This window comes from Neodiprion lecontei, chromosome 5 (assembly GCF_021901455.1).
Source record: "Neodiprion lecontei isolate iyNeoLeco1 chromosome 5, iyNeoLeco1.1, whole genome shotgun sequence".
In the NCBI taxonomy this organism is placed as follows: Eukaryota; Metazoa; Arthropoda; class Insecta; order Hymenoptera; family Diprionidae; genus Neodiprion; species Neodiprion lecontei.
Genome location: NC_060264.1, coordinates 4483169 through 4510635, shown reverse-complemented (window position 1 = coordinate 4510635; position 27467 = coordinate 4483169). Strand labels below are relative to the sequence as shown.

The following is a 27467-nucleotide window of genomic DNA, read 5'->3' as shown; positions in this document are numbered from 1 at the left end:
TCGCCACGAAATATAATTTGAAGTCGGGCGATTTCGGAACTTTTTAAATTCGGAACTTCAACCCTGCCTCCGAATTATCGTGCAACGATAATGAATGCTCATTCGTGCTCGTCGCGCAGTATTTTACCCGTTATTAAGTCCTTAAGGTATTCAAGGGTGCAACGTAAAACGCGTTATTATATACGCAACACGAAACCCTGCGGTACATGTACGCGGAAAGAATTAACCGAGGCGGAAATAAAGGCTCTAGCGTTGTGCGTGTATTCTACGTGTTGTAAAGGTGAAAAAGGAAGGGGGATGGAAACGAGAGTCTGAATTTTTATACCTACGGTATATTATACACCCGAGTTGAATTATCGCAGAGAAGAAACGGAATTACGGAATGAGGAAATTGGCACTCTCGTTTTAATGAGGATACGTAACGTTACAATTATATTTCTATCTGTGATTAACGAATAAATTATCAAGGGAGAGAAATTAATCTTCTCTTTCATTTTTCGAAAAGAAATGAACCGTTTCTCTCTAATTTTTTTTTTTCCGTTTCCTTTCACGCTTCGTCGATCGTTGGTTCAATTTTTACTACTGCGTTGTCCGAGTTTCTCGGGGAAGAAACTTTGACTGTTTTCGAATTTAAATTGTTGAAAAATTTCCTCACTCTCTAACCGATTGTGAATCGAAATTTACTTCTTTTAAAAACTTTTTCCCCTTGTCGAACGCTTCGAAATTCTCCTCGTATAATTATTTGTTAATAATTCAAGTGACTCGCGCTGGCTGATATGAAGTGACGCGAAGAAGACGACAGGAAGGAAGGCAGGAAGGAAGGAAGGAAGGCGGGAAGGAAGGGAGGAGAGAGTAAAAGGCAGAGATCGAAGCTTGAGGGCGACGAGGCGTGGAGGGCGAATTACTGCCGCCCGACGGGACAAATAATCAGAGGAAATAAAACAACTAAGAGAAAGAAATAAAATAGAAGGAGCAAAAATGAACAACGGGAGAGGTGAAACGAGAGAAGGAGGCAGGAAAGAAAGAATCAAGGGCAGGAAAGTTACAATCGGAATGGAAAAAATAACACACACTCAGGGTTCGCGCGCCGGATGGACGGGAATAATACAGAAGCGTGTATTATTCCCCGGTTCCCGATGGAAAAAACAAGGAAAAATAAGAATGAAAGAAAAAAACACAGAGTCCCAGAAACTCCGTCGCGTCTTCGTCGTAATACGTTTCATCAATTATTATTATCAATAACTGATAAAAGGTCGTTCAAATTTATCTTCCCGCGTATAATTGAAGAACGATATTGACGAGCGAATCGCTGCGCGATCCCGAATTTGCGCGAGTCTTGAATATAGCCGAAGCGAAATTCAGCAGATGCCTTATCTCGCCGGGTTTTACGACAATGAGGATCACAATTACGTATCTCCGAGATGTATGAAATATGTATATGAACCAAGGGGAGCCGAAATCAACGGAAGAAAGACAATGCGGGAGAAGGAAGAAATCCACGATTTATCCAAATTTATAAGAAGCGTTTGATCGTCGTTTTAATTCCATCTCGGGGCGAGTTATTGTTGTCCTGACTGAATATAATAAAATTCGATCGATAGGTGAATAAACGAATTTCGAGTATGAGGTACGTGAGAGTCGATTTAAGAGTGCCGAGGCAATATGAAAAATGGATTTATTGTCGTGTCAAACGATCCGGAAAGGGAAATAAAAAAGAAGAAAAAACGATACAAAAAAAGTTGAAATATGTATATATATATATGCATATACTTCTACTTTTTTTCTTTTTTTAAATGAACGAATAATGGACAAGACTTGTGGATTATTTATTGTTTGTCCGCGGATCTGAGCGATCGGGGTATACTTGCGTAGGACGATCAATCATCTGGATGGCTATGGATCGAAATTTTTATTCCTCATTTTTTTTTAACACCGAATATCCGGCTTTTCTACAAAGCCGGAGTTGGAATAGAAAAATTAATTTCGTTTCTCTCTGACTGTACATCTTCAAGTGAGAAATAACATTCCTGTAATTAAAATAATTTAACCGCTTCTAGTGCTGACAACGATTATCGACCGAATTCAAGATGCCTGTATTACCGAATGACGTTACTTACCAACCGAGTCTCGATCGTGACGCGACTCACGAAGGGGTATGTAGGATTCTACTTTACCACGTGCGGTTCATGCTCGGCTTGATAATGCAGAATTCTGTAAATTTTCGTCGATTTAATCAGCAGAGCAACAATTAAGGATCTCAAAATTACCGAGCGCTTAACTTGTCAATTCGTAAACTGTAAAGAGTATATAAGCGAATCAAGCGGTATTTTCATTATTTTCTCGTAACACAAAGAATGATATAAATTTTCAAGTGTTTTATTGAGCTAAGAGAAATGAGGCCAAAAATAACTACAGCGGGAATTTGTCAAATACATTTTGTTTCTGTTTTTTTTTTTCATGGAAGTGGAATCAAAATGATAAATCGGAAGGGGCTAAAAACAAGAGTGATATTTTTACTTATTGATAACGTAAACTTTTCTATGGGCACGTCAAGAAATATAAATGATCTCTCTCTATCTCTTATTCTGACGCAAAAAACGAATACACAAAACATCCTGACCTGATTCCTAAACTCGACTAACGAAACGAAACGAACCAAACCCGGCATTGAATCGCTCATTTCCTGCAATCTTATCGTCGATAGTTTCTTTCACACTTTTTTCTTTTACACAATCTTGAAATACTTGAAATTTGCTTCGTAACCCGAAACATCAGTTTCTAAATTGCGAACCACTTATACTCAGTTTCGAAAATTGTTTTTCCCTTCAAATGGAAAAACAAGGAAAAAAAAAGATTTAAAAATGAAAATCATCCCCGGTATTTTTGTTCGCGAAATATTCTCAACAAGATTCCGAGTTTGAAAAAGTTGTACCCGCGTTTTCTTTTTTTTTTTCCTTTATCTTTGTTGTTCTCGTTTTGTTATTCCTTCGGATTCAGAGAACAATGACCACCTGCTAAGGAGATGCTGGCGCATGTCCCAGTGACGCTGTAAACGAAAGAAAGAAAATCCTATTCACGATTCTACGGCGCCTGCAAGTTTCCCACTGGTGACTGGCCTGGCGCCAACAATGTCAATGGCATTTCCGATCCAAGCCTTCATACTGTTGTACAAATATAATACACGTATGTGTGTAATTTGTATCGTTTTTTTTTTTTTTTTTTTTTTGTTTTCTACTCCCACGAACGTCGCGATAAAACATGAATTTATGTTATTAAAGCGTATCAATTATTATCATCGTCTCACTTACTAAGTGCCTATTTTGTATGATAATTGAGAGATGGATGAATATTTTTACCTGAAATTGAAAAATGTTTCGAACGAAACTATTAAACTTTTCCGCTATCAAGACCGCGTACTGAAAGTTACGAAATTTTGGTTTCACATGCACCGTTTCAAAAAAAAAAAAAAAAAACGATATAATCGATTAATCGATTAATTTTTACCGATTCAATCGAATCGTTTGCGATTCTTTCTTTTTTTCTTCCGTTTATTCTTAGCTTAGCGGCCATCGCTGCCGAACGACACAAAAGCGAATTTCTTTATTATCCAAATTTTCGCGGCGCAATATCAAATTCATCATCTCGATGATAGTAAATAATGAGAGAATCACTGACCTCCACGTCAGATTGGTGTGATCCCACTTCTGGCCGTGAATAGCGTATCGTTTCTGTCTTCGATGATGAATCCCGTTGAAATTCGCCCCTGCCGAAAACCTCGAATCCGGTTTATCAGGGAGGGCGCATCGCCTCGCTTTCATCAGTCGTATCGTTGCCTCGTCGATTTTTCCCGTCACCGGTATTCCTCCAAAACGCTGAAAGGGCACAAGAATGTTTTTTTTTTTTTTTTTTGCGATTTTCTTCCGCTTGGGGGCCATTCAAGTATTGGCTAACGCATTTTTTACAACTTACTGCATCCCACCCCTAGTGCTAACGATTCGTAAGGTTTGGTTGTTTTGCCCACGACCGTTATTCAACGTTAGCTAACGCTTTCTCAAAAGTTTATCGGCAAATCGATTCGATGCCTGGTAACGGCAGAAATGCCATTTATAGTCACATCCTGATCAATTTATTCCTACTTTATTAAATATTAATTATGGTTCATTACCAATACACATCAAGATGTTCAGTAAAACGAGGATTAATTATTCCTTGAGTATTAAATACATCGTGCATCGTCTTTCTTCTTGAACGCATGCGATAAACGTTATATCTGCTAAGATGTTATTACTTAGCGAATCGTGCATTGTTAACACCTCCTTTTAAGGAAAATTTTTTATCATTCTCAATCGGGCGTCTCGTCGGCTTCGGTCACGCACTTCGAATTTCCTATGTTAGCCGACGTTTGCCCGGAATGCCTAAACTACTATAGGGTAACATTTGGTAACGTTTCTATGAATGGCCTACCCTTGTTTTAGAGTTAGCTAATACTCGAATGGCCGCTTGCGTCGGTCGTAAGTAACCGATCCCGGCATCCGAATTTACCAGAAAATGTACCAACCGATCGATTTCGCCAGTTTTCAACTTCGAAATTGAACCATATCCGTTGGACAAATAATACGCGATTTGAACAGTACTCGAGAAGCCAGAAAATCAGAAGATGCGAAGCGAAGCGAAGCGAAGCTGGATCGAGTTCCACAGGTTGTAGTCGGGAATTCGAATGAGAAATTTTCCATCGATTGCCTTGCTCGGCGTGGATAAAATAAAAGGAGGAGGTGGTGAAGCTTGTGAGAACGAAGAATAGAGATAGAGGAGAACTAAAAGAGAAGCGGACAGAATAAGGAGGAGGAGGAAAAGAAATAAGAGGATCGGACGACGAGAATTCAGGGGAATCGTCGCGAGTCACGTCCGCGGAAAAATGATATTGCATGAAAAATCCTTCGTTACATAACACGAGACGTGCTCCGGGTGAAAACGATGTTACAAAACTCTCTCGGGGTCGAGGCAATCCGGTTGAAATATTGAAAAGTGTACAACGAAGCGTACAGCAGCGGTAATAACATCATTTGCGGAGAATGAAGCGGCACTATTTTCCATATGAAAACTGTAAGCATCGGGGATTGAATAGAACGCGGAACAATTACTTTTACAAAAGAATAGCCGATCCGTCATTTCCGTTGTAGACGTGAATTGAAACGCTACACCTTGTCTCCTTTTAATTTCCATACGCGGATTTTCTTCGGAGTACTTTTAATCATCCCGTCGTCAGCGTGAACGCAACAAAGAACATTCGTGATTTTCTGACTCACCTGGAGTTCCTTTATGGCTTCGATGAGCTGAGACTCCGTTCTGAGGCTTTGAAGCTTCGGATCGGTTTCGGGTAGGTATCCAAACTGGGTGAGATACCTTTGCTGAAACACATGGGTAAAACAAAGCGATATGAGTTAATTGGAATTATTCAACGGAATGAAAGAACTGTGGGAAAAAATATTCCCCTCTTATTCGATAATTGGCTCCCAAGTGTAGGAAATTTTATATTTTTCAGCTAACAGCGAGAAGAGCGGTCGGTAATGGGATTAGTTTCAGGATACCCAGCCGGAGATGATTCCAATCAAACGCAAAAGATAAATGAGATTCGTCATTTTGAATGAAATTTATCCACCAAATCTATGGACAAAGAATTATTATACAATTTTAATACGACCTAAAAACAGAGATCAGTAATGCACAATTTCATGCAACTGATCAATAAGATCTAAACATTTTTCATATTTGAAATTTGCTTCTGAAAAATTTCTTTTCTTAAAGTAGGAGAGATTTTCATTTTCATTTTCATAGACATTTGACCCTGTTAAGTAGAGAAGATTTTTATCATTCTATCGATCGACTAATTCTTCCATCAAACTGTGCGACCGAAATATTTGTGTATCGCTATATATATATATATATACGCAAAGGGGAGGATTGGGATAGAAAATCACAGGCTCGAATGATCCCAGACGAAGCGTCTAACGACGAGAAGCTTGTGAAGTGTATAACGATAAGGCGAAAATGGGTGTATCGGGTCGAGAGGCGCGAAGCTGTAAAGAATTAAGTTACACGTGTCCGCGGGGTGTGTGTGAGAGAATCCGAGTGAACGAGCGATGAGAAATCGAATAAGGAACGAAGGAGAATAAGAAGCGCGGCATGCAGCCGCGGCCTGATCGGAGACTTGGGAGGAAAAGTTGCAGGGAAGCAAGACTGCCGCGCACGTATTTTTGTTCAAGTCAAAAATAGACCCCTGTGTGCACGAGATGGGATTCCTCCGCGTGCTTTATGCCCCGAATCACACCGTGGGTGGAAAAGGAGGAATAGAAGGTGGAGGAGGTGGAAGAGAGAGAGAGAGAGAGAGAGAGAGGAGAGCTCGATGGATGGAGGTGTAAAGGTCGGAACGTGAGGGGAAAATTGAACCACTGTCGAAAAGTCTCTTTCGCGTTGGGTTCATCTGTGCAGAGACAGTGAAAAGAGAGAGAGAGAGAGAGAGAGAGAGAGAGAGATTTCGGCGAAACTTGGACGGCTTCAATTTACGAAAAAACAAGCTGCTTTAGACCGATCACGAACCAGCCCTCGAATTTCTCGTTCTCACGCCGCAGGTTCCAAGTTTATAGAGAAAGGAAAGGATAATATACAATTCGAATTTCGAAATACAAATTCAGACTCGTGATTAAGGATTTTAAAACCTTCGGATACCGTATTACATGAAAATATGAAGATTTTTTTTTATTTTGAATCACTGTAACGGATCCATCATTAAAAATTTTGAAAGTCTGACTTTGGATTCATTGTCAATAATCCAAAAAACATCCGCCTGTGAGTTTCTGCCAAACTCGGAATATTTTTAGATTTTTTATTTTGCAAATTGAATTCCGACTCGGGATCAGCCACACCAAAAAACCGACGAGTACCAATATTCATCAAAATCCAAAGGTTTGTACTTTCTTTTTTTTTTTTTTTTAGCTTATCGAATACGCCAAATTTAAATTACGCAAATCTGACCTTGGATGATTCGTGATCAGCGACGCAAAAAAAAAACCTCACGGTACCAATTTTCATTGAAATCCATTCATCCCCTTTTAAGATCTCGTTATTTTTATTAAATCGTTTGGAATTTCGTTGTTTAAGTAATTGAAAAAGTACCGAACCGATCAAAGACAAAATCCAATTAGTTTTAAGTTTGTAAAAGCCGCGTCGATCGAGATTAAAATCATTGAAATCCGGTAACTCGTTCAACTCAACTTTTCATTTTCCAGTTGATTACAGTAACTTTTCCTTAAAGGGAAACGGGAAGTTAATAATTCAGCCTTTGACATCCCCAAAAGTATTTCGAGGGAGAAAAAGTGGGAAACATTTCACCTATGTTGATAATATTTTCATGCTCAGTCGACGATTGCAGGTCAATTCAGGATTGATTTCGTTTCTTTTCCTTCTTGTGCGTTTCGTCGTTTCGCGATACGTATATATATGTATATATATACACACACCTGGATCAAAGCCCTGGGGATTCGTATAATAGAGGGCGATTTACCCCGCGACTCTCGACATCCGCATATTACACAATATCCGTCCCCGTTGGCCGAGAGGAGTAGAATTATGAGGGTGAAAGAAAAAAAATATTAACGTACCATAAGGTGAACGGTGTAACATAATGGAAAAAATATGAACCACGGACGCGATTCGCAAATCCCCTGCGGCGTGAATCCGAAAACACCCAACCCCATTTACGATTTACGAAAAATTATATCTCACCCGCACCATTTCGATTTGGTGTTTTTTTTTTCAAGTTTTTCAACAATACTTGAGATACTCTGGGTCGAAAAATTGTTCAAAAAATTGCAATTGGATTTTTCGTCATGTACTTTCATACAAAAAAATTGTAAAGCTTATCTGAGATATCGACGTAGAATTTTGATAGAGCCGTCATGGAATGCCCCATATATATATATATGTGTACTCGTATACGTGTAAAACGTTGCAGCATGTATACATATTTTCCTCGCCAATTGCAGACCAGCCAAATAACGCTCGACTCTCGTACGCTTTATAATTATAATCTACTCATTGGCACGTGCGCGGTTTAACCGCAGATTGTTTGCCAATTTGACACGCTCGCGTACTTTTCGCGCACGCCTCTCAATCACACTCTGCTATATATGTATTGCTCAGTCGCATAATCTGTGCATAAATCTAGACGCCGTTTACAAAGTATATTATACATGTACAGCATTGATACTCTAAAATCTACGAATGAAGAGCTTCTGTTTTTGCGAAAAAAGTTGTACTCAAATTTGGAATTTTTATTCAAAAGTTACGCCGCAGGTACGTGTGAGGTAGAAAATATAATCGACGAATGAAAAGAAAATATTGTAACGAAGGGTACAAGGAAATGTTAGAAACACAAGTATTATTGTCAAAACAGTCTTTTTCCAAACTTTAGCTTGAGAGCAACCATATTTCTTGAATATACGGTATTGTCACGTATTTTCTGTGCAGTTTCACTGCGTTTGCTTTACTATCGGAGAACGCGTTTATTTTCTTGTAACCCAAATTTACAATGTATGATAAGAACTTTTTTTTTTTAAACCTTACGTTAACGTGATAGTGAAAATTTTTTAAGAGGGAGGAAAAAACGGTGCGAGTTACCAGATTTCAATGATTTTCGTCTCGATCGACGTGGCTTTTCCAAACTTAGAACTGATTAGGTTTTGGCTTTGATCGGTTTGGTACTTTTTCAATTATTTAAACAACGAAACTCGAAACGATGTAACAAAAACGATGATATCTTAAGAAGGGATGAATGGATTTGAATGAAAATTGGTACTGTTAGGTTTCTTGGGTCGCTGATAACAAATCCAAAGTCAAACGTTCAAAATTTGTAACGATGGATCCATTACAGTGATTCAAAATAAAAAAAATCTACAAATTTTCACGTAATACGGTATCCGAGGGTTTTAAAACCGTTAAACACGAATCTGAATTTATAGTTCGAAATTCGAATAAAATATTATTCTATTTCTTTCTCAATGAACTTGAAACCTGCAGAAGTTCGAGGCCTGGCTCACGGCCAGTTTAAATCCGCTTATATTTTCTTCGAATGCTTTCTTCTTATCCGATAGAAGGATGTGCGCGTACCCAAATAAACATATAATACACATGTAGGTACGTACCTTTCCAAACAAGAAAATAGAAATAAAAGCGCTCAACTTTCGTCTGGTTGAAAATAGTCAAGTGGTGCTTTTCCGAACTAACTGCTGGACGCTCGGCGTTCTTCGACACCTGGCTTCATTTTTTACGAACACCACTCAACAGTTCCAACCATATGCGTATATCATACACGCGTGTATAGCCATGAGTAATAAAAGAACCTCGAACCCGTATAAATGAATAAGAATGTCTCACCGTCAGCCATACAACGAAGGAAGAATATACAGGCTTGCGAAAACCGTTTTTACTTTTGTCACACGCGTTTTCTTCTTCACAAAAATTGCACCGATTTTACACAATACATCGACATCCCCGATTTCCGTTTCCATTTCCGGATATCTTCGATTTACTCTCATACGTAATTCAGGTCACTTTGAATTTTCAAAGGTGAACCAGGGGCGTCAAGACGTGTAAAGTAGCTCTCAAAAAGCTGACCCAGTCTTTTGCGGGCAACGTCCAAACCTACCCTCCAGAATGTGTTTTCGATATAGTTTTTTAAAAAACGAAGTTCTCCGTCGAATTCCTACCGTGACAAGTCTCGACTGACACACCGCGGTGTCCACTTTCGGTTTCGATCTTGAAGTCGCGGAGCGAAACTCGGGTTCCTTGTCTGGACAAAGGGTAAACGGAGGATCCCGACTCCTGAACGAGGATGCGAAGGACCATTGATCGCATCTCTGGTTTCTACTCGCCGAGGAAGGACGGTGTTCAACAAAGCGTGTCGTGTGCTCTCGCCGTGTGACAACCGAGTTTGCTTGGTAGCGAAAATGGTGTGAAAACGATAGCATTGAAGAAAAATTCTCAGTCGAGTTATATTCTATGAAGGAACGTCAAGTCGCTAATATAGATGAATTCGAAACGATAACCAATTCTCCACGTGGGTGTCAAGTTGGAATCCAAAGCGACCAAAGAGAACCAGTCATAAGCATCGAACAATCGCGTTATAGAATCCGGTGTCGTCGCTTTGCTTGACAAGTAAGACGTTGTTCCCCTTATTCGGAATGGAACAGAGCGAAGGACTTTATACGAAGTTGATTCGCGGCTCGTAATTTCCTTCGACAAGTCATCGTTATGCCAATTCGTATCACCAAATCCCTGTACAGTAGGGTGGTTCTCTTGTTAACTTATTTTTTTTTTTTCTTTTCTTTTTTCTTTTAAGGTACCACTCGAAAAATTTAGAACAAATACTGGAAAAGAAACTGTCATAAAACCTGGAAAAGGTAGAAACATATTTAGAGATCGCTACCAATTATTTTAATATTTTTTATTTATTTTTATGTTTAAACCTTACAGACATATATATATATATATATATATATATATTTTTTTTTTTTTTTTTGCATCGCGGTCAAATTAATTGTTCACCAATTAACATCAAACCGCGCCTAAATATTCGAATGCCACCTTAAAAATAAAATAAAGTTGAAAAATGAACCGCCCTACTGTATGGATATATTTAAATGTGATACCTAGGCTTGGAACAAACGAGCGTTCGACGGTACGAAAAAAAGAATTCCGTATTAGTTATCCAAGCGTATAATGTACAAAGGACAGTATAATAGTAGTATAGTACAAAACACTTGAGCGCAGGCTATCTCGAAACGCAGAGAGAGAGAGAGAGAGAGAGAGACGAGTTGAAAACCTTGTAATAAAGGAGCAACACACACGAGGGTTTCCACAATGGCAAGTCTCCGCAGTGCAGCCGCATGCATAACGTCGTAAGCTATATAAGGTAAGGCGAAGCCGAGCTGGCGGTGAGAGTCCAAGGCTTCTTCTTCTTCTTCTTCTTCTTCTTCTTCTTCTTCTTCTTCTTCTTCTGCTTCTTAGTAGCTCCGAAAGAGAGTCCGAACGAGATAAGTCAACGTTGCGATATGTCGAGATGATCAGACCCGAGGAAACGATACCGAAAAAGATGCGTTTACATATACTTCATGGTGAAAATTTTCCAACTCCCAGACATTTGGCCTCACCGTCAACGCGATCGAACGGAACGGTTGCTGCAAAAGTTTTCTTAAACGTGGTGAGAAAAAAGTATAAAAACGATTCGTCGAAAACAAAAAACAAGATAGAAAACTACCAAGATTGAATTGGTAGGTATAGAGATTCTGACATGAAAAATGATGGTACTCGTTTGAAAACTCGAAAGTTAATCTGAAAATGGTACAATGAATATTAGGTACAAGGTCAAAGCAAGGGTTACCATTGAATCCATTGTTAAAACTGATCTAACGAAGATTCAACCTTGTCAATAATTTTTTTTTTTTTTGTTTCTTATCACCGAATCCCACGGAGATTTGCAGGGGTTTTCATACTTTTTCCCCATCCCGTACAGCGGGGATGATTTTTCACGACGATGAGAAACGATTCCGCTGGATTTGACGCTGCGAAGGCGACAGCTGTTTCATCTCCGCTTCGGTCTGCAGTGCAGGCTGCGCATGATCCTAATACCTACCAACGTGCCTGTAACGTGCGGCATGGTGTAATACTCTTCGAACAACTGCAGACTATGTAGGTACGGGCGAGGCATGAGACCCGCCAAAAATAACTTCCACACGGGGCTGTCGCCCTCGTGATACTCGATAAACGATGAGATGTAAGACGAGCAAAGTTGTTATCAGTTAGAACCAAACGATTCAAGGAGATTTCCAGATGCTCAAGGACTTCCATAACCATTGGACACAGTTTCCGGTACCACGAATCCTGCACGCGTTGCGTTACGTGTATGTAAGCAGAAAAGGTATCTCGTTTCGAAATTTGGAACGGAGAAACTCCTAACGATGAAAGTTCGAACATGGTCAAAGTTTCCGACTGCTCCGAGCGACCGCTGTAAATTACGCGCGAATTTTTTCTCCGACAATTAAGAGGGTTCAGCTTCGAAAAAAGAAAAGGAGTTCCGATCATCCGATTGACCGCGCAAACCTGAATATATCGACCAATGCCGATTGCCAAACCCGTTTGCGGAAAAGGAACGTTACCATGGATTGGACCGGCCGGTGGAACGGTTGGATTGGGATGAAGAAGAAGAAAAAAAAAACCAACCCCGCCGCGTGTCAAATCGGGATCAAGGTAAAAGTGATTGCGGCTGTAACGCGATCGCCAGCTGTCGGATTTCGCGACAAGGTGGATATGACGCAAAAACGAGAGATTCCAGGGTGCGTGGAGCCGGGTAAGGCGCGTAATGACTCGAGTATGGTGTGTATGTGGTGGTTGGATTGTGTGGTGCCCGAAGGCACGAGCTTGCCGGTAAGGAGAATAATAATTCCCGGTATCGTTGCGAGTACGCCGTAAACGGTGAGGAGAAATCGTGGTTTTTTCTTTTTCTTCATTCTTCTAGTTTTCTTTTCTCTTCTTTTTCCTCAATCCAAGATCCAAGAGAGAAGAAGGTAAGTAAGACACGAAGAGAACGGTCACCGATTTCGCCATGAGGGAGCAACGGACGCTGGCGAGCATAAGGCGAGTATAAATAAAGACGTGAGTAAAAATGAGAAAGTTGTTTCGCGAGTTGCAATATTCAAGGAGGAGAACTGCGAAGCAAGAGGCGTTAAAGTAAAAGGAACCAGGAATCTAGGTGGAAAAGAATGTGGGCAAAAGAATCGCCTCGACGCTTACTTTTCCCTCGAACCCTTGGTTGTTACAGCTTTGTTTGCACGGTTTCTAAACAAGGATGAAATGGAATGAGGAAAACGGCTCGACCGGAGGAAAGCAAACTCTGTGACACATCTTTGTTCGGGGCGAAACGTTGTTGACGGATAAGCGATACGGCACGAACGGTTGAATTCGTAGATATTAGAGTTCGGAGCCGAAGGCTTTCCGCCGTTCTCTCTCATCCGGCGATTCCTCGTCGCCCCCTCATCTTCTCGCCTTCCCGGCTTTCACGCGGGGTGAGATTGAAGTTTCGCAGAACTTGGTCCACGTTGACAAGCCTCTGTATTTCACCCAGAAACGTCACCCCGACTGATATTAGACTCCGTGGCATGGCCAGGGACACGGGGTCGCAGTTTAAGTTAACCCCTTGAATTAACCCCATGCCCAACTAAGTCTTGTCAGGGGAGACGAGTCGGATCCATCTTCGTTACGGAGACCAGACTCTAGTCACAAGCGAACCATTGTCGAAATACTTGTACATGCCTAGAGAATATTCACGACGGTGTTACGAATGATGTTAATTACCGGAACAGCAAAGGTTGCAACTAATCCGTCTGGTTCCACGATGATTGAATCGTAAAACTCTGCAGCTGCCCCGTCGGAAAATCGTGGGTTAAATTATGGGAGGAACAAGCCTGGAACCGACTTCTTCGCCTTTCCAAAAATGATTGGAGAAATTTTCTCAATCTACGTCGTTAGGCTGGAATGGAATTCAATTTGAACTGTAGTCACTTTTAGATATCGAACTGATCGAGGGTCGACGGTCAATACTGGATGGAATCTCATCACTGAAGAAGAAGACGCGAGTCCCGAATTTCGTGAATAATTCCGAACTCGTCCGAGAGAAATTTTATCAGAACGAAATCCGGACAGGGTTGTTGACATTCCCCCGTACGTGGATCAACCTTCTAGCATAGACCTTTCTCATTTTCTCTCTTTCTCTCCATTCTCCCTCACTTTGTTTGTCTATCATAAGCCGGGACGAGGACGAGATTGGATTAGCCGAGAGAGGGAGTCCCGGCCTTTGTTCTCAGTTATGTCTCATAACACGATGATTCCTCGAAATCGTTGGGCACTATGGAGACGACGAAACGCGTGGCAAACGCGTTTGATGAAGCACGCGTTAAGAGAGAGCTGACTAGTTGCAGCAGGGGTCGAGGGACGAGCTGCTGTTGCAGATTAGAAGAGAAAAAATGAAAGATAGACAAAATCTTATCGAGGTAGATATTGTAGAACAAACTACACGTGGTTCACCTTCGTTTCCAAGATACGAGGATACTACGTGACAGAATCCAACATCGCGATCACGAGCCAACGATGAGATGTTCGAGCTGTTTTATAAAAAAAAAAAAAAATATAAATAACGGGGATTTTGTAAATTTTCTTATTGCATTCGATCGAATTCGCGCGATTTTTTCATCGTGTTGGTAAAATTGTCTGAAAATTTACTGCACCATGTTAGCCAAACTGGAAATCTAGTCTATTGTCAGCTGATAAAAAGGTTACATGCGTTTTGGTACAATCGGCGATTTTGAAAATGGATCCTAGAATTTGTGCTAAATTTTTCTATAAGAATTTCATTTCTTGTTCGTGATTTTTTATTTTTTTTTTTTTTTTTTATCGAAAACAACACTGTAACGATGCCCCAGCGACTTCGTATTCGCCAGTCATGGCTTTGCGTTACTTTTTTTTTTCTATTTTCTGTTCCCAAAAATAAAGAGAACCTTGAAGCATAGATTAGGTTAAAAACGCATGGCTGAGTTAGGTAAAAACTATCTTCAATAACTAGTTCCAACTGGCATAAATGTACAATATCTAACGGGGACTATTTTGAAGGGGATAACATTTTTGTTGATAAATGAATAAAATTCTTTCCAATGAACAAAAGTTTTCTTAATTTTTTTGACACACCTCGCATGTCGAAATTTTGATCAAGATTGGCGGTTGCGGACCACTATGAAACAACCTTTACGCTCGATTCGATTAGATTGACATCAGGCAACGTTACAACGACATCAGCCGCTCGGTGTTAGACCGACACAAAGTTATAGTATATAGAAGTGAACGCCACATTCTTTCTGTAAGGAATCCAATGGAGAAATAGATACATAGTCCGGAAGATCGTTGTTCGCGGTCTTGGAAAATGGAATGAAAGAATCTCTTAATCGTGAGAACAAGCTGGCGTTCTTTGTTACAAAGTTAACGAATAGTGGGATCTGCAATAAGGCCGCTTTGCATCAAGGATGAACACGAGGATAGAAGGAGAGGTTTAATGAAACCAATTCGATATCCCGGTATTTGTATCACTTGACTGACGACCCGAGTTTCCTTTGTCGTCCGGTGACCGACGCGATCTTCAATCAACCTTCAATCGAGAATCTCCGATCACTCATCCAACGCTTCCATCCATCCATTTATCCATCCTCGTCCTATTATGAACCAACCAACCTATCATGAACATCAATGAACAATGCCGCCGGCTCTTTGGTAACCAAATACTATCAGATCTTCAAACGGAAACTCCCCCGCCAATTTCCATCAGTTACAACAACCATCAAGTGCTGCAGGAAACAATAAGAAAATGTGCAGAGATGCTCTTCGCTATGGGTACGGTAAATGTAACGTTGCGAATAACGCCCCGATCTGACGTCACTTTAATACGCAGTTACGCAACTTTATGGGCAACGGATTAACGGACGGTATGGAGGTTAATCGTTTGCAGAACAGTTACCAGTCTGTATTCAGCATTGCAGTTATCGCCCTTTGTCCAATTCATTCGTATTCGATTCGCGATTAGACGAATTACGCCAAACAGTCTGTCTCTTTCTCTCTTCTTCGATCTGGACTGGCCGAATTAAACGAGAAACACGATCATGCAGACTTGCCAATCTAGTTGGATTCGAACGAATGCGGTGCTGAAGTTTACCACTGTGAATCATTGCGGAACAACTCTTACGGTCTATTCGTATATCCGGTATGAAATACCGTTGGAGTGACACTACACCACGATCCATACAAATCCAGACCAAACTTTTGCTAAAAGTGCTTTTGACGGAATTCCAAAAGAACGATCGGTAAACGTCGTTGCACCTGTTACGGTTCCTTCCTGATCAGTTGCATCGATAAAGCTCTTCAGTACAAGCCCGTATCTGGTTTATGAGACAGTTTTTCGACAAGTTTTCCAAAAACGTCTTCACACCTCGTTAATCTTGAAGCGTCTCGTCGCTCCGTCAACCGCATGTATAATATATCCGCCGTTGTGTAATTCCAAGAACTAAATATTTGCTTAGGGAACAAAGATGACCTGCGCAAGTGAGAACAATGAGGAACGAATTATTAATATTCTAGAAACGAGTCAGACCGGCGCCGGTGCCCAGAGACCGGAAGTCGGTGGTGGCCGCACCTCGTGCTGAGGAACGGGTGACCCAGCGGTCGCAAAGTGAGCGCTGGGTTCACCACGTCTGACTTCAAAGTTAAAACACAAGTGGGAACTTGGACGCGAGTTCCGCAAGTTTCATTGTGGTCGTGGTTTCCGGGTCGCGATCCGCGTCGTCTGCTTGAATTTCGAGGTAAGGCTGTAACGCAAAGGGAGGGGGGAGGAGAAGAAAAAAAACTGGGGTAACGGCGCGGCGGCTGCGTGATTCCCTTCGGCGTAGCCTAATTTCGGAGGAATTGTTTCTTTTCTTTCTCTCACTGTTCCCCGCGACTCTCTTTCTTCTTACTCCTCTTATTCTTCCTCTCTTCTAATGGTTTTCGGTCCCCCGGCAATTAACCAGTCGTTCGTTTTCTCGATGTTGGAATAATAAATATCCCCCGGCTTCATTTTCGCTTTCCCTCTCTCGTGGCTTCAGCAGCAACCAGCAGCAGCGGCAGTAGCTCGACGACTTCCGTTATTTCGAGGGATCTCGGCGACGTCCGTGTCTGAAGTTATTGTTAGCGCTGGAATCCGAGTCCCGGAAATAGCCGGCAACGTGCAACTTGCAATAGAAGCAGCACCAAACGTTGCGCCGTTTCAGCATCACTTGGCACTCTGGATCAGCCGATCAACTGTCCGCGATCTTCAAGTTTCTCGTATTTCCGTTGGCTCAATCACACGACGCGGTGATCCAGCTCTCTTCATCCGTAATAGAGAGACCATTGATCGAGTGAGTGGAAGGCAATCGGAACAGACTTTTTCCGTCCCTCCGCACCCTCCTTTTCAGCCACACATCGGTACCAAGGTACACCCGTATAACATAACCAATGGAAAAATATGATCTCATGATCTCTACGTGCCAGACTCGGGATCCAAAGCACTCTAAACTTCCACTGCACGGAGAAAAGTGCATCGGAGATGTTTGGATATTCCGTCCGCACAACCTTGTCCTACATCTAGATTCCACCAATGCGCCGTTCTCGTGTAGCCAACGTGCAAACCGATGGCGTTGGCAATTCTAAACCAACCTGAGTAAAATGTGTTCGTTCCTAGAATTTTTTGCTTCATTACTTATTCCTCGTCTTCGTCTGGGTCTTCGTCTACTTCTCTCTCCCATTTTTTTTTTTTCACCGCGTTACGCTTCTCAGCTCTCATTGTTCTTGACTAATCTTTCCACCGACATTTCGCCTCGGTTTCATTGTCGACCCTGACTATGACCTGCGGGTCGACTCTAAGGGAAAATGGTCGCTGCAAGAGAAATATGAGCGTCTTGGCGGAGGGTCGAAGGAGGGGGATATCCCCGAACACGAGAATGTCGCCAAGATTTATCTCAGACTAGTCAAATGTGTGTGTATACGTAATGAAAAAATGTTGTGAAATATGAAGATTTCGTAGATTTGTTTACCAGATCCGGTACAAATTTGCATTGATGTTGTTTTTCTATTTTTCGACACAAGATGAATGCTGATTAGAGCTTCTAACGCGTTGTGAACTTTGAGACGGTTTCAAAGAAAACGCGAAATAGAAGCATGCATTATGCATTGAAAAAAAATACGAGCTGAGAAGAAGAGAAGATCCGGAGAGATTTTTGGATTCCGGCACTCGAATCTTCCGCCAACCGTCTTATTTTCACGTAATCCATACAGAGTACGTCTCCTCTTCTTCCCTCTTTCTCTCTTCGTCTCTTTCCATGCCCATCATTTCCGGATCGTTCCTATCGCTTCCTCGGATCAGAGTCAGTTCTCGACCCTCAACGTTTATGCCGCCGCAAGCTTCGGCTACGATCGACTCTCATGCGTACTAAACCGTTCACGACAAACTTACAACCGCAGATTTTTCTCGTATAACGTTTCTCTTTCTACCCAGCTCGGAAACAAGATACGGATACGCGTAGCTTGTACAACAGACTTTCGAGTCGACAGATAGTATAACATATGCGGAACATCGGGACGTCCAATTTTCAATATCATGTGTGGGTACAATGTAAATATCCTGCCGCAGGCGTATCTCGAAAATTGGATTTTTCTCATTTGCCTTAAAGCGGATAAGCTTCGTTTCTCGGCATTTGTTAGTCAATTTTTGGGAAACATATTCGTCGAGATGATGTAAGTAAATGTAGAAAGAAAACACTTGGAAAACTTTTGTGACATCGTTGCTTCTCTCAATTCGGAGAATCGTCGAGATATGCAGTAAACGTGTATCCTTAGAAAATGAAGAGACTGACAGTTTTTCATTATCTTTCTTCCTAATGAAAATAGTTGAGGACTCGAGCGGTTATCGGGACTAAAAACATTTAGATTTTGGAGATTAAATTTCTTTAACTAAAATGATTTTAGTATCAACATTTCGTTACGTAACTAACTTTATCCTGGTGAAGGAACTCCGAAGCCTCAGTTGCCGAAAAATGAGTGACTAGTCGCACGCGAACGATGGTCGAAAACATGGTCTACCAACGTACCGAAAAAGGTGTGGCGTTTCTGGCGTGCCGCACCTTTTTGTCTCATGCCTGCTGCGCGAGGAGAGAATGACTATAATAGAATAACGCACAACGCCTATCCCTGGTCGTATAAATTGGAAGATAATATCGGTGGTCAGGAATTGAAAAAGGTTGAGGTAGGTGGAAAGTGTGAGGCTTGGTACCGACTCGCATCCCCGATTCCCCGCATGATTGACGAAATGGAATCGGGTTCATCCGACCTCCAGACACTCCCGATGAATATTTAGACCCTGTGTTCCGGCATGGAAGCATAAATGAGAGTCCTCAAGTCGGTCAGGTTCTTCAAGAACTGTTCCCGTATCTCGTTCACGTCCGACGGCGACGTTTCCTCGTCAGACTCTTGAATGTCAAATCTTTGTCACGCTTCGTGAAAGCCCCGGGATAACCGACCCTCATCTTGTTTTCGTTCGTAACTTGGGTTTGGAACGAAAACGCGTGGAAATTGGTAAAAGTTTGCTACAACTAATCGTCCAGTGATCCAGATTAACTGGAAGGAAGCTTTGCGTTGAATCCCCGTCTACTCGTACGTGTATCTAGCCAACTAGATGGATGGATGGATGGATGGATGAGGTTAAGCCAACGGCAGCAAAGTTATAATCACTTGGACTTTATCTTTCCTGGGCTTAATCACGTTCGTGCAAAATGTAGAATAAACTCCGCGGAACAAACTTTACCACTAGGGTTTTGGCTGGCGGATATCTTACGCATGAATATGCATGTACCTGCCGTATTTAACGTTAGATTTTCACCAATCTATAATATCCGCGCGAGAAACGACGCGGAACAAACTGCAGGGTGGTACAAGTTTCTACTGACAATTAATCTCGTTTGATTAAAATTTCTGATGTAATTGTTAATAGCCAATTTTACGCGCACAGTAATTGGCGATAAATTCATCCGTTTTTTTAACTTCTCGTAGGATTCTACGGTAGAAATCAGCTTATAGTTCCGCTGGTTATTGGTCGAAAGATAAACCATGGTTTTTGTTGTCCAGCCTTGTTTAATGGAAAAGAAAAATCGTTATGATATATTTTCGTGCAGTGCAATTGTTGAAACAGATACGAAGAGTAATGTCTGAAACACTGTGGTATAAAATGAGAAAAAGAAATGTCACTCGTCATAGTTATCGTGAGTCGAGAAAAACATACAAAATTACAGCGACAGAAACTGGATTTTCTGCACGATAAGTTCGATTGTGGATCAGGAATAGAAATTTTTCTTTTTTTTTTTTTTTCTCTATGCTTATTCTTAGCGAACGCGTTTTAATTTTACACATCGCCAGCCGAGTGAGGTTCGTAGTTGAAAAACCTCGTATTACGAGCGATATTCGCATTGCCTTGACTCGGGATTATCGCGTCAAAGGCCGGCGTTTGGAAGTCGGATAATTAAGATCGTTGTTTATGGTTGATTGGACGGAATTAGCAGAAGGCGCTGTATTCTACGTATTACAGAGCGATGGACTTCCAAAGGCACCGACTCTGCGAGGTTGAAGTTAAGTAACGTTATCGTAACAAAGTATTCCCTCAATTTTACGACGATTTTTAAGGAGCTAAGATTTCGAAATACGAGCGTATTTCCTTTTTCTTTACGTTCCACCGAATCTCAGACGATTCCAAAATCGCGAACCAACGATTTTTGCTCATCATACGAATCTTTACGATAACGTTACTTTCGCGGAAAATACTAACACGGTATCAACCGACACGTGTCACCAGTTAATATGGACGTGAAAAGGTGAGAAACGTCCGATAAAAAACCGGATTATTACACCCGGCAATCGGTGCTGGTGGAACGCGTTTAACATATTCGTATTACAAACGCATCGACGACACTTCGGCTCGTGAGTTCGAAAATTTTCAAACGCACGGGATTCGACAGACCGAAAAAGACGACCGGAAACGTCGGCTCGGCCCTCGAGTGTATTTATAATGCATATAAAACGATGCATTCGTTATATTTATACGCTATACATAGATAGACGTGTAATATATGTCGAGATAGAGCGTATAACTAAAATTATGTAACACTGGTCAACGGTCGTTTTGTTGCCCTTGATATCCGAGTGATCTTGGTAAGATTTGATGTCAATGGTAACCGAGGAGTAAGCGTAGTTCTTCGAAATTGGCTCTGATTTATTTGTTTCATCGAAATCTTCGTACGTGACTTTTTTTTTTTTTTTTTTTAATATACAAAGTTTATCAAAAAAAAATACTACACAGCTTGACCAGAAAAAGAAAAAAAATTTCTTGTTGCCCAGGATTTTTTTCGTGAATTTCGATATTTGAGAGCGTAGGATTTACAAATAAAATCATCGTTATATCAGAAACCAACCCCCCCCCCCCCCCACCTCCCCCCTACTTGTAATACTACAATAACGTAAAGAAAAAAAAAAACCAGAGGCCGTATAACATAATCACACCGAGAGAAATTTTTAGTTCCGAAAGATCCGAACGACAAAAAAATTCCTTTCTTTCTGTTGAGCTGTGTAATAATTCTGACCGTTTATCGATGATAAAGTTTCATTGAAAACCAAAAACGAAGCAAAAAAAAAAAATAAATAAATAAATAAATAAATAAATCACAGATATTTTCATTTTGTTTCACCCGTGAAGATCGAATTGCATATTACACACCTATGCAAGTGACGTAGTTTGAATTTTTTTATTTTCTTCTCCTCTCAATACCGAAACCGTTCATGTATGGAAATTAGATTCGGGGTGGCCGAGAGGTGTGACAAAGCAGCTGTTCCCGACACACCGAATTCACCGAATATCCAAATACAATTTTGGAATACATTATACGTCATGTATGCGACACATGCCTGCATATTATTCGCATATATTCGCCCGACGAATTAATAAACTTTTCCTCAAATTATTATTATTATTTTCAATTTAGCAAGGAGCAAAGTGGTCCGACATTCGTTCCTACGGCTATATGCGTACGTTGTTGTATAAATACATGTATATATATATACATATATGTATGTGTATATATCTGCCCACTTCACGTGCCTCCATTATACATTTTCCATTATTTATAATTGTTTTCCAACTCTCGACATATTGCGTACTGCTTGCTGCTGCTGCTGCCGCTGTGTATAATAGTAAAATCGTAATGACTTCTTTAAACGTACCTTGTACCTATCTACTGTGTATATATATATATGTATATGTATGTATATTTCAAACCAATCTTTCAACCTTCCTAATTACAGCACGAACCTACGTATCGTGCAAAATTACGAACACATTCCGCATAATATGACTGCAGAAGGACTTTAAACGGGCCTCGAATCGAAGTTACACGAATTGAAAGTAATAATTATTTATTACACTATGTATATCAAACAAATTTGTGGTTTTGTAAAACTTGTTTTACAAATGATTATTCAAACAACTGTATTCGCTTCAATGATTAAAAATTATGAATTTCAACGATGATATTTTCCTTTTCGATTATATTTAAGTGTTCTCATTTTTGTAGCGGTTTCAATGTTTCTTTTTTTGTTTTTTTTTTCGTGACTTTTCATCGCCTGCGGTGATAAAGTAAGAAACGTATTAATTAATTTCGTTCGGAAATCACTTTATCTAATTTCAAAGAATCTACAAACCTACAGGATCTTACAATCAAACGATGGGCGTGAAAAATTGGGATTTCCCGTTTAATTAATCTGCCGGAAATTAATCGATTCCTAATATCTTACCGACAAATCTACACAATTTTTCCTCATTATTGCTTTTTCTAAATAAACGACTACGTTTTTCCCAGTTTATACATTCGTTTAAAAAAGAAATTTATAAACTTCTTGTTTTTCGGAAATGTTTCTTCATTTTTTCTAAGTTTTCTTTAAAAACTTTTTCATTCGTCTGTCGAGTCCTGTCAGTTTCAGATTTTTCGCTCGACCGTTTTCGAGATCATCGCGAAAGTTTGTCGGACGGTCCTCCCCCTCAACCCTTGCTCCCCTCTTTGGGGGCGATGAAAAGTGTCGCGAAAAAATTGTTTTTTCCGGCTTGTGTCATTTTTTTCTTCTTCTTTTACCTTTTCACCTTACACTCGCGTCTATTTACTCTTGACAAATTGCGAGACCCCCGACAAATGTACCGCGTGATACATCGACGTAGAAATTGGACGCCCTCAAAGCTTCGTCTGTAATATTCGAGCACATGCAGTGCGGCAGGAATGTAAATGAAGATTGATATTCAAGAATGGTTATACAGGCAGCCAGCTGCGTAGGGAAACAGGGAAATAAGCTACGTACATTTCGTGCCGCAAAATAGGAGGCGTCTCTTCTTCTCGATTTTCACGGGTAATTACAGGTCGCATTATAAATTTACGATTCTAGTCGCGTCTGCGCATTATATACATATATGTACATACGTACGTATAATATTGTACAGAATGTAAAGACATATTCGGAGCATGCGTACCGATCTATAAGATTTATACACTGAGAGAAATTTTTAGTTCCGGTTACCGCTCGGTCCTTAAATATTTTCATTTTTTACCACGATCGACAAAATATAGTTCTAGGTAGAAAATGAAAATTTATTTTCTTGCTGTTACCGGAAAGTCTGGTATCCGTTGCTATTCTTTCTCATCACGATCACCGTTGCTAGATTTTCTTGCAACCGTTGCGAAAATTTAATGCTCGCGCAAGAATAAATTGACGTTAAAGCCTTGTTTAACTAAAAACGTCGAGTAAAACTCACAAACTGATTTTATATATATATATATATATATATATATATATATATATATATATATATATATATATATATATATATATAATCTAACTAAAAACTTCATTCGATAAGAAAAAACCAAAAAAAAAAACAATCAAATACTTGTACACCCTATGATTTATATTATAATATTTTCTTACATTTTTTTTTTTTTCTTCCTTTAATCATACAAATGCATTAAAACGTGAGAAAGTTTATCTCGTACGAAAATTGTCCGAACTTTTTTTCTTTCTCTACCGTAAATAATTCTTTCCGTTTGTTTTTTTTCTCTCGTATTTCCTCCAGTGCAAAAATCGTCGGTCGAGGTCTTTTTTTCTTGACGTGTATATATATATATATATATATATATATATATATATATATACACAGATTATAAACAGAGGGTGAATGTTTGGGTAATAAACGGAAATAAGGGGAGAAGGTATGATACTAGCTTGTGCGAATTAGGTTTCTTACGTTCCTTTTTTTTTTTTTTTTTTTCTTTTCTCTTCACGTTTCGTTGCTTTCCTTCTTTTTACATCCCAACCCAGCCCGCCCCTCTTTTTCATCCCCGTTGTTTTCCGCACCCGCGACAGGAGCGCGCGGGGCGTCGGCGTCGCGTCGAATCAGTATATCAGATAAATTACGATTTAGGGGTTGTAAGCTCGCAAATACCGTTCTCGGTCATAAATAAAGGATGTTTTTCGCCGGTATAAACGATAACAATCCCCAGTCCGCGAAACGAACGTATATTTTATACCATGATCGTTATGTAACTTCATAATACATACATATATATATATATATATACATATACACATATGCATTCGTACAATAACGACATTTACACTGTACATGTATAATTTATGTTCACATGCAAAAATGTATAACTGATCTTGTCGGAAAGTTTTTGAATAAAGAAATAAAAATAAATAAAAAAAAAAACAATTTATTTTCACAAACCAAAACTTCCCGCTACTATATATATTAAGTTTTCATCGAAAATACTGTATGATAATAATATGACACAAGGTTCTTATCAACTTTTGTAGTAAAATAGTGTATTATGTATACATATATATATATAATATTGCCTCTGCACGAATGTATTAGACGCGAGATTATAAAAAGTGGGGATGAGTTTTTCAATTTCTAGTTCGTGAAGTAGTAACGATAAAATTTATGGAATAGCCAGAAACGTCGCGTTACGTTTACAAATCAGTGCCTATACCTGAATAACAACGTTGTTCTGTCTTTATTTTATATTTTTTTTGTTTTTTTGTTTGTTTTTTTCCACCCACTTGAACGAGAGATTTATTGATTTCGTAAAATCAACTCGTCTTCGATTCGATATCATACGTATTATATAATTACGTAACTTGTAGAAAAAGACGAAGAATTTTCATTCGTTCGATAAAGTTTCGCTTGAACAAAGTACAAAAAAAAAAAAAAAAAAAACAAAGGAGCATGAAAAATCGCATCGTTCGCACGTTTCTCGCAAACTTTTCAATCTCATATAATACGTATTGCGTACCTGTAACTTTTACATTTATCACACGAGCTTGCTTCACGGCTCTTAGACAGGCAATAATACCCGACAGAAGTAAGCCGTCGCTCTTTAGTTCCTTGTACATTCAACTTCTGAACACAACGGCAATATATAGTCGAATATACAGATCTTACCAGGTTATACTGCAGTATCGGCGTACTTTATACGCAGTAAATCGAAGGCGGAAAGTACTCGAGCCGTCGGAACGTTGCCTCCTGTAGGTGTGTGTATATATATATTAACTGCAAGGATAAAAGAATACCTAAGGAACGCGCGCACTTGTCGTATAGGTATGTATGTATGCAATACCCGTACGAATGTACCTTTATATATCTAGACTGAGAAAAATTTCATTAGCTACAGTAGCTAGAAAAATTCAGTAAAACAGGTATCGTTGAAAAAACTGTTTGAATGTTGTTGGAATTAGGATAAACGAGCTACGCTTAACCATTTTGCGCTGTCGTCGATACTTTTTTGGTAGTTGCGATGCAAAATCGCAACGATTTTGGGAAAAACTACTTTGTATGGTACCGCAACAACTTTTTGCCTCTCGTATTATATTTATTTATACTTCGCAGAATTTTATTGGATTACGTAGATATCATATATTGACGATTATCATCATTCCACGTTATATTTGGTGTAAATATCTTTTCCACTCGCTGAAAGACAATAAGCCAGAGGAAAAAATATTATGTGCAAGATTCGTGGACAGAAATTCCAAATATAAGCCCACTATAATATAATACATGCAGCGATACATGCTGAATAAATCTCATCATTTATATTCAGAACTAAAGTATAAAAATGTATATATATATATATATATATATATTCATTGAGAGAGAAAAGTTCTTCGCGTTCACATAAATATATGGAAATCTCAAGGGTATCCGGTCTGCGCAACGTTGAACTTCTGGGTGGGTGTAAAGTATCTTGCATTTATCTATATATACATATATATATATATATATATATACAGATGTATTTGTCAGAGAAATTACCTCCAGGCGAAATTTGTTTATACTAAGGTATGATGGATTTGATTGTATGAAATAAGCCCCTTAATCGAAATTCATAAGCCAATCACTCGTCGGTCTCATATTTTTTTAAGCACTAACCGACAATTGATCAACCTAGAAGATAAAGGGAAAAAGATTGTAGATCGAAAGAAAAAGGATGTGATAAATTTATGAGAGGAGAGAGTTGAAAGGTGGTAGGGTAGAGTTTTGAAACGTCGTGGATGGTTAAGGGAGTTCCAACCGTACGAGAATTAACATTCGGTTTTCGATAAAATTTGGCAATTCGATAGATTTACTTTATTCAATCGCCGGATGACATTTTTCTTCCCGATTCACGGGATTGTTTGTGAGATACAAGCAAATACGTCTTTGCTCATTTTACACGTATTCTTACGGAGGAACGGACGAGAATTCAAGTTATCGATTAAATTTGCAACAAAGTGACATTGAAATTTCGTTGAAATTTTTCTGCGGCGGTAGAAGCAAGTCTAACAATAATCGATAAAGATGTTTTAGAATTACTCACCATTTCCATGGTATCGGGAAAAATTATTTAAAAAAATGCGTACACGTCTGAGGTTGTATCCAGATGTGCGGGCCGTAACACGTTGCGACGTGGCAACAGCGAATCGCGTGCGTAAAACATGAATTCGCTGTATTGGACTTACTTTTCGGTTAGAAATGAGAAAAACGGATCTTGAAAGTACACAGAGCGAATGTACAGAGCTTTTACAATAACAAGACGCGACGTTGCCAAACTCTGAATACCCCGACACGCTAGTCGGACGATCGTTGAAAATGAATTTTGACTAGCTGCGTAACGCCGTTAAAACTTCCTTAAGGGTAGAAATAAGACCGTAGGTACGTACCTTACACCTACAAGAAATGGTCGAGTATCGTCGATCGGGTCGATAAAAAGCAATTCCGAGGTGAAACTCAACGACCGATTGCTCGTGGACACGAGGTTAAAGTGAAGGTGGTAGGTGATACGTGTTACATACGGTACCTCCACCTACGTACCTAAAACGCTTATCTCGACTCTCCCTCCGCGTGTCCGAAGGATCGATTGAAAGGGGATTTTCGTCTTACGGAAAGGAAAAGGACGATGGAGTATAAAAATAAAAACATCCCAATAAAATATAAATAAACCCACGCTCATGTACGGCGCTATTCGTTGTGTACTTTCTAAAGACGCTACTCGTGGACGGAAGGATGAAGGAAAAATAAAACTGGGTCCAGTTTCATCGCAATATCGATAAGACAGCCACCCTCCTCCTCCTCCTCCTCATCTTGAAAAAAACGAGGCGCAATATTTCCTGCCTCAGCCCTCTGGGATGTAATGGATCGACTTCCCAACGATTATTAACTCGCTTCACGA

General features: G+C 39.9%; 1 protein-coding gene across 1 annotated transcript in view; it reads right to left on the bottom strand.

The window, feature by feature from the left end:
- The window catches only part of LOC107227320 (matrix metalloproteinase-2), a 161183-nt gene that overhangs the window by 103285 nt on the left and 30431 nt on the right, over positions 1-27467 (bottom strand). Inside the window, exons 4-5 of the mRNA XM_015668429.2 lie at positions 5307-5408; positions 3676-3872 (exon numbers count right to left, since the gene is read on the bottom strand). Of these exons, the coding sequence (XP_015523915.2) occupies positions 3676-3872; positions 5307-5408 (299 nt within the window). The remainder of the gene's footprint in view (positions 1-3675; positions 3873-5306; positions 5409-27467) is intronic.